At 39.6% G+C, this 12326-nt stretch overlaps 2 protein-coding genes across 3 annotated transcripts; both read right to left on the bottom strand.

Annotated features, from left to right (window-relative positions):
- Positions 1-20: 20 nt before the first annotated feature.
- Positions 21-4194, bottom strand: stoml3a (stomatin (EPB72)-like 3a). The gene is made up of 7 exons (XM_035155250.2): positions 3886-4194; positions 2673-2776; positions 2118-2190; positions 1797-1879; positions 1437-1640; positions 486-620; positions 21-380 (listed from the first exon to the last, which is right to left on the bottom strand). Exons 1-7 carry the CDS (start codon positions 4079-4081, stop codon positions 189-191), a joined length of 987 nt encoding a protein of 328 aa, XP_035011141.1. The 5' UTR covers positions 4082-4194; the 3' UTR covers positions 21-188.
- A 1582-nt stretch (positions 4195-5776) lies between these two features.
- slc25a15a (solute carrier family 25 member 15a) lies at positions 5777-10617 on the bottom strand. 2 transcript variants are annotated; one of them, XM_035155251.2, is made up of 7 exons: positions 10058-10617; positions 9823-9901; positions 9048-9306; positions 7897-8037; positions 7625-7800; positions 7375-7533; positions 5777-5985 (listed from the first exon to the last, which is right to left on the bottom strand). In XM_035155251.2, exons 2-7 carry the CDS (start codon positions 9875-9877, stop codon positions 5864-5866), a joined length of 912 nt encoding a protein of 303 aa, XP_035011142.1. In that variant the 5' UTR covers positions 9878-9901; positions 10058-10617; the 3' UTR covers positions 5777-5863. The 2 variants fall into 2 exon arrangements, with proteins under 2 accessions (XP_035011142.1, XP_047195517.1); XM_047339561.1 differs by having other exon boundaries at positions 9823-10617.
- Positions 10618-12326: the final 1709 nt, after the last annotated feature.

The following is a 12326-nucleotide window of genomic DNA, read 5'->3' as shown; positions in this document are numbered from 1 at the left end:
GTAGTGGATATAAAACATAATTATGATACATAGCTCTTTTATTTCTTAGTAAAAATAGAAAAAAGAAAATCTATAAGAAACGATTATGAAGTGCAGACTTCAGCTGTGTTCTCTTAAGAACTCTAATAACATCATAACAGTATAAGAAGTAATGCGGCTCTTATAGGACTTGCTGGCAGTGACATTCATCACTTCTTCGGCATGAAACACTGAATCATGTCCATGGGCAGAGGGAAGATGATGGTGGAGTTCTTCTCTGCTGCAATGGAGTTGAGCGTCTGCAGGTATCTCAGCTGGAGGGCGGACGGAGCCTCGGAGATCACCAGAGCGGCTTCCTTCAGGGCCCTGGAGGCCTTCATCTCTCCCTCTGCAGCGATGATCTGAAACACAGACGCACGGGCATCAGTTCTACTCTCTGCTTTGATAGTTTTTCACAATTCGAAGGAGGGAAATCAAACTGAAATCTTGCGTCGCCCCCTCTTCACCTTCGCCCTGGCCTCCCGGGTGGCCTCGGCCTCTGCAGCCATGGCCCTCTGCAGCTGCTGAGGCAACTTCACGTCCTTGATCTCCACTCGCTCCACCTTAATCCCCCACCGATCAGTGGCTTCATCCAGAGATTCCTGCAGAGGACGTTTTATTAAATTACAAATAATACAGTCAGGAAACCGTTGTTTCTGCGGAGCCTTGTAGTCGTTTATTAGGCTCGATCTGGTTTTTGTGCTGCGTTTGTGGAAACAATCTCTGATAAACCCAGGGTACCGGGAACAAAAAATAGACTCAGTTACCAAAAAATTAAACATCCAAATATTTTGTCAGTTGGTTTAGACCCAAAAAATTTATAAAATGAGAAAGAATAGAGCCTCATACATTCTTTAGTTGGTTAAGAATAGAGTAACGAGGCTAATATTTGCTAACGTGGTTGCCATAACTACTCCTAACTATAAGAGAATCATACGTCAGTGTCAGCGTGTTGTCCTGCAGCTATAGTGACTGAACAAACACCTAACGCAGCTGTTAAATGACCCGTTTCTGCACAGTCAGAGCTCAGTGTCTCTTATCTATTCAGGTGTTCACGACAAACGACAGAAAGTTTGTCTTTGTGCGGATTTGCCAAATATTTTTTTCCCTTTCCCGAAAAAACGCTTTCTTCTCCTAATTGCTCGTGTTCAAATGGCAAACAAGTAATTGTATAGAAAGTACGGAGGCCGGTCAGGTAAATATTGGACTTTAAAACCTCCTGCAGTGTGTTTGCACAGATACACAAGCACAACTCACTGAACCTGTTTGAATGCAGGGTTATGATTTTCTGTTTTGTCGCCTCCACAAAGTAAAAAACTAAATTTTGACCAAACTATTTCCTTAAAAACCATAAATTTCTCACATGCTCACTTGTCCTCCAGCTCTTTATAAACAATGACCTCACAGTTCCTCCTCACCTGCATGCTGAGAGAGATGCCCTCTCTGTCGGCCAACAGCTCGGCGAGGTTTTTGGTGCCGAGCGCGTTCCTCAGGGTGGTTTGTGCGAGCAGGCGTGTGGACGAGTGTGCGTTGAACACATTGGCCACAGATGAGATTGGACAGTTTATTCTGAAGTACACAACGCCGTCCACAGACACTGTCACTGAGTCTTTGGTCAAGATCTGAACAAGGAGAAAAACAGAAGAGCAGTTATGATGCTTGTAATGGAAAATGACAGACTTTTTTTATTAATGACAGGAACTGTGGACAAGCTACGATACGTGAGAGACACAAATTCATTTTCACACATATGACGTGCTGAATAAAATCCAACTTACCTCTTGTGGAGGGATGTCAAAGGACACGGTTCTCAGGTCGACTTTCACAAAGTTATCAGTGCAGGGCAGAACAAAGAAAAGTCCTGGAGAGAAACACAGGTATTAGTGTTGTTCACACTTTCCCAGAATCAGGAAATAATAAATGTCTCAGGACAAACACTTTCTTTGTGTTTGGCTCAGTGCTTGATGGGATCAAATAACATAATCATTATCACATCTAGAAAGTAAGCAAGTAAAGCCCATGGTCTCCAACTACAAAAAAAAACCTGAGAAAGATTGTAGATGTGTAAATGCAGATTTGTAAGAGATGAAATGACGAACCTGGCCCTTTAGGTTTCCTGTCTGTGATCCGGCCGAGTCTAAAAATGACGGCTCGCTCATACTCCTTCACTATCTGGTCGTTAGAAACACAACCAGTCACACAATCAACACACACACCACAATAACAAATCAGCGCAAATCAGCCACATAAGTGAACTAAATGCAAATGTGTTACTGTAAATGTTAGACCTGTGTAATATGATAATCAACTCAGTGTAGTTTAAATGTGACTGTGGTTCCTCTCAGAGTTCAGCTGCAGTGCATGTTTCATTGAATCATTGGCATTATACATTATTAAAGGTTCAGTGTGTAGAATTTAGTGACATCTAGTGGTGAAGTTGCATGTTGCAGCTGAATACCCCTGACCTTCCAAAGGAGGAGAACCTGTGGCTATCTTCAGTTGTCATACAAACTCAAAAGTTGTTTAGTTTGTCCAGTCTGGACTTCTGTAAGAAACATGGCGGCCTCCGTAGAGAGGACCCGCTCCTTTCACCTAAATCTAACACACTGGACCTTTAAGGATTTGTAGTTAATACATCAAGGAGAATACTTTACCTTAACACACATAAATAATGTGAGCGGGAAGGTGACGGCTACAAAGAGCATGGATACGATGACCAACAACCAACCGAAACATCCCAGTCTCCCTGAGCTTTTATCTGCAGAGGGAACAGAAAACATGTTAAAACCTCGAGTAACGAGACGCACGGCACTTTGCATATCTTCCACACATGAGAGTTATTTCAGAGTTACACAATGGAACAGTAATATGGTCCAGTGGGACGGGACCTTTTAACTGAAGGTGACACAAAACATTCAACGCGAGGTGGTGGATCCACATGTTTAATTAATCTCTGAGGGAAGTCACACTGCTCCACAGTCACCAGAGTCACGTGGTGTTACGTAAAGATGCTGAACTATTGACAGCGTCCTCAGAAATCAGCTACAGAGAAAACTAAACGTCTATAGACTCAAATCCAATGATACTTGTTTTACATTCACATTCACAGTTACATAGATCAAAAAAGACGTTGAATTTTCTTGTCTCTTTGTCAAACTTCTCCTCAGTGAGCTCACAACCAGAAAAAATAAATGTTCGGTATCCACATTTGTGACATAATAATAAATCTGAATCAGGTTCATAAACTACTGGAAGTGTGTTTTGCTTTTTCTTGGATAGGATTTGTCAATGTGGGGAATAATGGAATCCATTCATTGTAATGCGTCATGAATAATGCAACAGTTTTGTTCCAGGACTCCAAACAGTCAGTGGGTGAAGCTGCTGTCAATGTGCAATACAATACAATACAACTCTGTCAATCCTGAAGGCAATATGGAATTGAAAAATAAATTATAGAATATTTATTGTATTGTATTGTAAATTGCCAATTCGCTCAATACAAACATTAATAAGTATAAAATATTTATTAAATGCTATATTTATTTTATTTATTTTTTCGTTTCAATTATTTAGTTGTTTGTATTTTCATGATCCCTGTTTACACCATGTATTTGTAGCTCTGTATGTTTGCTGATAATAATAATAATAATAATAATAATAATAATAATAATAATAATAATAATAATAATAATAATAATAATAATAATAATGTTACAATATAGAATATTCTGTAATATTTGTGATTACTGGACATTCCCGGAGTTCCAGCTCACCTCAGGGCCCGTTAACAACGTTTATCATCCTCAGCATGTTCCCCCTCAAGTGTAAGATTCACTTTTTAAAAAGTTCATAAGAAGATGTTCTTACCTTCTATATCCTCCACAGCGTTGATCTGAAGTTTGCCTTGTGTGACCATCTCTGCCGTGCTGGACGTTGTTGAGATCATTAGTGAGTGTGTTGTCAGTGTGATGGAGCGACTGAGCCAGAGCTGCTCTTGTTTACCCGTCTCTACCCGGGAGACACACACACATAAACTCACCCTCACTCGTTGTGTGTGCCTCATGGACTCATCTGATTGGGTGCCATCGGGTAACACGAGACCATAACCAGCCTCGTATGTGTGTCTTGTATTGGAGCACTCACAGTTCAGCTCTTGTGCTTTATTATGCTCTTACACTCACGTCCAGGAGTCTGACACCTGCTGAGGGCAGCTAATGAATAAACAATGGGAGGCTTCCATGTCGGGAAACACGAGAGGTGCTGAGGGAACCAGGAGCTGTGTTACATCACACGCTCATGTAAGTTTCCATACATTTAAAATGTATAGAGATGTGGAAACAAGGTGTCACTGTAAGATTTATTAAAAATATATTGTATGGAAGTAAAAAAAACAAACGCATGAGGGCAAAACACACAGATGGAAAGAAGGGATGATATAAAGAAATGAGATGTGACTATTAATATGAATACATACAGTAATTAGTCATGTAAAACAGCCTGATACTACAGAGGCATTAGAACCATCATTTTTCAGTAAGGTCCCTTTAATCAACTGTGACTTGATGCGTGGTCACATGACAGGAAGCTCACATCATGATTGGCACATGAATTCTCGCTTCCCTTTTTAAAAATGCTCCAGCAATAGACTTGAGTTTTAAAATGAGGAATCTGAAATTGTTTTAAATTCATGAGTCTGTGTGTACTCAGGCTTTTGGGCACAATTGGTTTTATATTCGATGATGTGATGTACTTAATTACAATAACGCCTTCAAATTATTTTTTTTAAGTATTCGTGTTATTAAAGAATGACAATTTACTTTCCCATTGCTTTTCTTTTTCATTTTACCTTTACAAGTGGTTCATGCTAATGTCAAACTCCAATAGACGGCCAATAATACCCAGATGTTTTTCTTGTTTTAAGGATTTAATGCCTCAGGAACAGAAAGTTTTAATTCCATTTTTCATTTTACTCTTTGCTTTATTCTGATATATATTATTTACCAGAATCCCCTTCAGACTTTCTAAGTAAATTAATCATTATATAACTTATTTGAATAGCGCCAAATCACAACATTATCTTTAGGCACCTTATGTTTACTTATGTTGAAGATTTCACAGTGTTTTGAGATGGACGGAGCAGGGAGGTTTAATAAATGCTGATTTGAATAAACTACTTAAAGACTTGAAACTAAGCTCCTAAAAAATGAATGCTCGTCAACGCCTCTGCAGCTTTGCATCAGGATCACTGCCGTTACATGCATATAATCTCTATTATATCAATGCAATCTGGGGAAGTGATAAAGTCAGAGCAGAACTTAGTGACACTTTGGCATCTCATGAAACAAATCCAGTCCATTTTAGCAGAATTATCCTCGTTTCTGCTGTGAGACTAAACACTAAACTTCACTTCACTTTAGTGTGAACAGGATCCTTTCTAGAACAGGGAACTTCAGAACCTGCTAAAGTAAAGATGAGTTTGTTGGTTTTACTGCAGCAGAAACAACTGGGATCTGCACTGCAAATAAAATATAATTATACAATGAGGTTTATTAAGCAGAGTGAGGCTGTTTACCGGGACAGGTTGAACCGGCTGTTCTCCAGGTTGAACCGGCTGTTCTCCTCTCTTTTTATGACTTGACTTGCACAACGTTTGTTCGAGGCATCATCAATCATGCAGTAACTTGTTCACAGATATACTCCATATAAAGAATTATGGTGAGATGTGAATGATTAAAACTTTATTTCAGATACAGCTCCACTGAAAACGCAAATACATGCATCATTTTACATCATTAAAAAAGACACGATAATGTCCTTTTAAAAAACTACTATAAAGGACGAAACATCAGGCGCCCACGGTCTCCATCATAAACCTGCGACTCCACTCATAAGCCAGGAAGAGGGCTCCGTTGGCAGGGAAGGTGCGTATCATGGTGGGAGTCAGGCCCGAGTACAGAGCCAGGAACCCTGTGGGGACAAGAGAGAGTCAAACAGGTCGTTCCCCACAGATGAGTCATTCCCACAGCTCGGGCCAATTAGTGCCAAGATGCGTCGACAAATCAGCAGCGGTTTACACGTCTGCAAAGTTTAAAGACTTCTGCTCTTTTACTGCGCCTCTCGGGGGAAGTTTTACGGCTCTTCCCCTGTTCATTATTTGCATTACATCCTTAGGTTTACTGTAACTCTTTAACTTGGCATCAAACCCAGAACAATTAATATACTTAAAGACACACATACACTGTCATCATTATACTAGCAGGTGGTGCAGGTGGTGCAGCACGGGGCTGTAAATGTGCCAAACAGATGCAAACGTGCAGATAGATATATACACACTGCTTTTTCTATCACACACAGCTGGAACTTCAGTGATTCAGTATCTTGCCTGAGGACTTTATGAAGACTGGAGGAGCCGGGCATCGAACCACCGAACCTACAGGTTTAGCAGACGACTAATCTCCATAAACAGATTCTGCATGTGAATAAGCATTTTCTTGTGGTTTCTATTTGTAGTTTGACTAATCACGTTTGAACAGGCTTTGGTTCCCCGCAGGAGAAAGGTCCATGTGGAGGTGGAACACATTTTACAGAAATGCATCAGCTTTATAATTCATCTGGATGGATTCATATTCAGATATCTGTTAATAGAGATGAACTAAAATGTCATCTGGCCCTTAAAGGGTATCCTAAAGATTTGACTTGTGTGATAAAGGAAACTCATCAGACTCTAACTGTGAACGGCGAATGGAAGACAGAGTCTTGGCCTGTATATCTACAATGGAACCCCACAAATAATGGCCGTTGCCCCGGAGGCTAATTCATGAGAAGAGAGCCAAAGCATTGTTCTCGACTGCACCACGGTCGTTTACAAAGAGCCAAATTATACACGTGCTGTCCATCGCCCATGATTATACGGTCATGTGATATAAAGCTGTTATCACATAGATTCTAGATTTAGAAACTTCAGAGGCGTTTGAGAAGCTGCTAAAATGTGATCCACACATATCTAAGTGTATTTAAATAGATGCTGCACTTAAATGTGGTTTTAAGCTGTAAACTTAAATATATGTCTGTTCTTTAATGAAATACATTAATAATGGTTTTAATTTCACAGGTTTATAAAAAAATCTACATTTACGGGTTGAACATGGCTCATTATACCAAGAATTTCTTTAAACAGTCAACAATTTGGGACATCTCTATATCGTCACATATGAAAACGTTAACACCCTCTAATCAAAGGAGGGGTGGGGGTGGTAGGTAGCCCTGCATTATGAAAGAATGTCCAGGGAGAGGCACCTCAGCCAAACTTAGGGGTAAAGTTACATTTCAATAATAGAATTGATAATCCCATTTTACCTTCGGTGCGTACGACACCCAGGAAGGTTTTCCTGAAGCCCTGTTGCCTCCCAGCTAGTGAGTGCACCTGGATCCTGGACTTCACGCAGTCGATGGGAAAAACCACCAACCAAAGACAAGCTCCCGCAAAGCCACCGCTGAACATGATTGGAAGAACTCCTGCATGGGACCAGATCACAAGAATGTCTTTCACAATGTAACCTGAAAAAAATGCCTCATGATATATAAAAGGAAAATCTTATAACCATACCGATTCCGTCCTTCTCTGTGCCCATGTGTCGCGCAAACGTAGAGCGACAGAGTTCATACGCCCCGAAGAAACAGAAGTAACCTGGTATCTCCCTGACGTAGGTGGAACTCAGTCCCTGGTAGAAACCCAGGGGGCCGTTGTTCCTCATGACAGTTTTCATTACCGTCCACACGGTGCTGAAGTCACACACACAAACCACGACACAGTCAAAAAGCAAATCAACCCGAAGCTGAACAAGTTCTGCTCAATCTCTGTGTGTTTGACCTGCCGACCTCTTCTGTCCGCCTGCGATCCTTCCAGACGCCTCCATTTCGTGCATGGCCTGCAGGCGACACTTGACCAGCTCGGGGGGGCACTGTGCCAAGGAGGAGAAGATGGAGGATAAAGACCCTGCAGCTGCCATCTGTAGATCACTGGTGGGCAACGAGGGGGAGTTCAGTCAGTGAAGTCAAGAATCAAAGCAGTTTAGGCTGAGCCTCAGCCACAACGAAGTAGTTGACCTGTGCACAAGCTACACGCGACAAATACTTTTACTTTTAGTACTTTAAATAAGTAGTTGCTTTTACTCAAGTAGAAAAGTCATGTGGCATTTTTTTGTCTGTTTATTTGTACTTTTACTTTTAAGTAAAATGTTTGTGTATTTTCTCCGCCAAAAGAAATCCCATTAGAAACACATTTTTATTGTTCACCTCACATCAGATTGTACGGATGACGACATTTTCTTCTATTGTCTCTTTTACTTTGTTTCCTCATGACCTGGCAACGTGACTCCTCCACAGTATGATTTCAGAGACGTACTTTTCTACTTTCGGTTCCATTAATTCACTGAAATCTTTCCCAACATTTACTCTTATACACCAGACAGTTAAATTGGAATGAGAACAACATCTACTTTTTTTTTAAATGGTAATTTGTCTTTTCAGAATTCACTTGAGTCATTTACCCTTGCAGAGGAGGTTATGTTTCCCTATGTTGGTTTGTTATTTGTCCGCAAAAAGTACTGAACTAATTTGCACGTGATGGAGCACGTTCCAGGAAAGATTCCATTAAATTTTGGTGCAGATCTGGTTTAAGGTCAAGGACTATTTTTCTCACCGTACTTAACATTGCAGGATTTATTTTTGGTCTGCCTGGTTTTACAGTGAAATGCAAACTATCCTGCCTCGGAAGTATGTGCCCTAGTGAGTGTCATTCTAGTTTCCCAGGTTTTTCTTCACAGGCAGGTTGCATCTACACTAACCTATAAACAGTAGGATGTTGCAACGACGCCCATAGACCCGCTGACAGTAATGACAGACCTGTTTCCCATTGTAACGCCAATTCACCACGGCAATGATAACCAATCAGAGCCTGCTCTTATCTCTTGTTTGACTGATAATTCATCAGCTCATCATCATAAAATCTAATAAAATCAGTGTCAAACCTGAGCTTCTTCCGTTTGTCGATACCAAACACGAAGCGGATGGCGTCCTGGCAGAGGCCGTAACTCAAGAACAGCACGCCGTTCTCACTGATGTTGGCAATGAGGGCTGGGGTCGTGCCTTTGTAGAGGCCCCGGACCCCCACCTGTCTGTAGGTGGAGCTGAAGCAGTGGAAGAAGCCGCGGTACATGGCGGGGAACGTCTGCATCTTCACCTTGGTGGTGTCAAATGCTTGACCGCTGAACACGCATGCTGTCCCACCTGAGGAAACGTCACGATGGAGATGAGGGAGACGCACATAAGTTTCCACAACTTTACTGCACTCACAGTCTGTTACATGATGGACATGAACACATTAACTGTACAATGCTCTACAATAATAAAAAAGATCTCAATCTACTTATGTGGCTTCCTGCTGACCTCATGTCTTCTCCCTGATCGAAGCCAAAATCTAAATTTTCCTCTTACCCTTAAATGTTACAGGGAGGTCACTACAGGCCATCATTACATAATTAAAAGGTAAAATCTTTAGTATACATGATCTAAACAGTGTCTCAGTACTACAATAACATGTATCATTATATTAAATATGAAGAAATTAAGCAATTAAGCCTTTTTAATGAGGAACCATTAATAAAGTTGTTTCTGTAGTTTGAGCAACAATGGGAATAAAAAAGCAAGTTAATTATACACATGTGTGATATTCTAACTTCAATGAAATTATGCAGAATATCATGATTTATGATGAAATTAGTCAGAATTCATGGTCTAACTCACCTAATACTCCCGCAGTGAAGTCAATGATGACCTGGGTGACAGGGTGTGGAGCCATCGTGTTTCCAAAGATGCAGTGAACCTGAAAATATCCCCAAACACATTGAGGCTATTTAATAAACACTTCTTCATCCCCTTACACACAAATACAAAGAGACAACTTTAAACTACTTATTACCCATTTAAACAAAGTTGAAAGAAAGTGTACAGGACAGTAAAACATATATTTGATGCTCACCTGTGTTCTTCTTCACCTGCTTTGCTCCAATCTCTGTTCTCCTCTCGCGTAAAGAACAACTTACTGTGGCACAGCACGTGGATTCATGATGGCATAAGAGCGTAAATTGTTAAAATGGCAGACACCCTGGCAGGTTTCCACACCAGGTAACTTCGCAGACGGAAACTAATTCAAGTTTTGTCTTTTCCAGGAGCAAAGGACTTTGTCAGAGCCAGTTTTTAATTCAACTGGTCTGGAGCTGGAACTTCTCAGCAGCTGTAGTTTAAAGTCAGAGGGGTGTGCGCAACGAGTGGCTCCTGCTGCCGCGCGCACCGGAGCGCACAGGTATAGCTGCTTCAAGTTAAACAGGGAAAGTTGAGATGAGACAGGAAACAGTTCGTGTTAAAACCAAAATAAAACACGATAATTACAGGTACAATTAAGATGCTACGTCTAAAATGTTATATAAAGTGGTTATATATCTGGTGACTGTTGACACCAGCTGAGAAAAATTATAAGCAAACGTCCATTTTTTTCATGGAACTGGATGTATCTTTAATTTAAATCATAGTTTAGTTAAAATAACATTTGATTAATAGATTTGTTTTGAATATGTTCATGTTCTATATTCATCTCACAATGATTTGACAGTTGCTCTCTTATGGGAATAAAAGTGTATAATCATAAAAGTGTATAATCATAAAAGTAATCATAATAATAATAATAATTATTGTTATTATTATTATTATTATAACCATTTATTTTGGTGAAGTGTAAATGCATGATGCACTGCTGCCTGTTTGTGATTGTAATACCCACAAACGGCCACAAGAGGCCAGTATAGTCCAGGGTAGCTGAGAACACCGGGACACAAACAAACAACGAGCTGAGGACAGAAGCTGCTTTGTTTCAGTCTCTCTTTCCTCCTGTCTTTCAATCAAAGTGGCTGCTTTTTTTAATGTTTTCTCTTCTTAAATCTCATTAGACTTTTATACAGAGTTAATATGAATATTTTTAATAAAACCTAGGATTTTTATCTCCCATAATATTGAGTTTATTTTGGCATTTGTTTTTAGGTTTTGTCAACTTCTTCTTACTTTAACTTGTTTCATGCTGTGATGACTCTAGAGCAGCAGCAAGTACACGCCTTTGTTCCTAGATGACATTTTGACATGACCCAGTTGGAGAAGCAAGTGTAAATAGAAACTAATGATAATTATTTATAATGATTAACAATGAAATTTGATTAAGAATGAATACTGAGACTTTAGAATTGTGTTGTGGTTATTATTATAAGGAACACCAGGACTGTTCCTGCTGGTACACATAAGAATGTTCTGCTGTAAAAAACAAACCAGGTAGGTCATGAAAAACATGTGAATGAATAAATCAAATCTTATTTGTATAGCCCATATATATATATATATATATATATATATATAAATACTTTATATTTACAGGTAGTGGGTCCTCTCTATGGAGGCCGCCATGTTTATTACAGTAGCCCAAACTGGACAAACTAAACACCTTCTGAGTTTTTATGACAACTGAAGGTTGCCACAGGTTCTCATTCATGTTTGGAAGGGGAGGGTGAGGTGAGGGGTATTCAGCTGCAACATATAACTTCACCACTAGATGTCCCTAGATTGTACACACTGAACCTTTAACAAGGTAAAACCATTAAAGTTGCAGTGTGTAGAATTTAGTGACATAAAGTGGTGAAGTGTGAAAAATAATTAAACATGAGTTATTATCATATTCCATGAATATAAACTGGCAAATAAACTAGTAAAATGAGCGAAATGAGAAAATAATTATCATATTTCTGTATATATTGTTGTTTTATGTCTGATTGTTGTTTTTATGTCCAAATGCACCAACCACACCAAGGCAATTTCCTGTATGTGTAAATATACTTGGCAGTAAAAAGAATTCTGATTCTGATTCTGATTCTGATTCTGATTGCTGTAACTGGATGTAGTAACATGAGGACAGAAATACACCCAAAACAAAAAGAACAGCTGCAACATGTAACTTCACCACTAGATGTCACTAAACTCTTCACACTGAATTTATAACAAGGTGCGACATCCTCTTTCCTTAACATTCAAGAGTGAGAATAAACCATTAAACATAATTAAATATGAGTTATTATCAAATTCCATAGATATAAACAGGCAAATAAACTAATATAAGAGCGAAATGAGAACATAATGGTCATATTGCTGTAACTGGATGAAGTAACAGGAGGACAGAAATGCTGTTTCACCAAAAACACAAATAGCAAAGA

This window comes from Hippoglossus stenolepis, chromosome 4, assembly GCF_022539355.2.
Source record: "Hippoglossus stenolepis isolate QCI-W04-F060 chromosome 4, HSTE1.2, whole genome shotgun sequence".
Lineage (NCBI taxonomy): Eukaryota > Metazoa > Chordata > Actinopteri > Pleuronectiformes > Pleuronectidae > Hippoglossus > Hippoglossus stenolepis.
The sequence above is the reverse complement of the archived record's forward strand: the minus strand, read 5'-3'. Positions and strand labels throughout refer to the sequence as shown.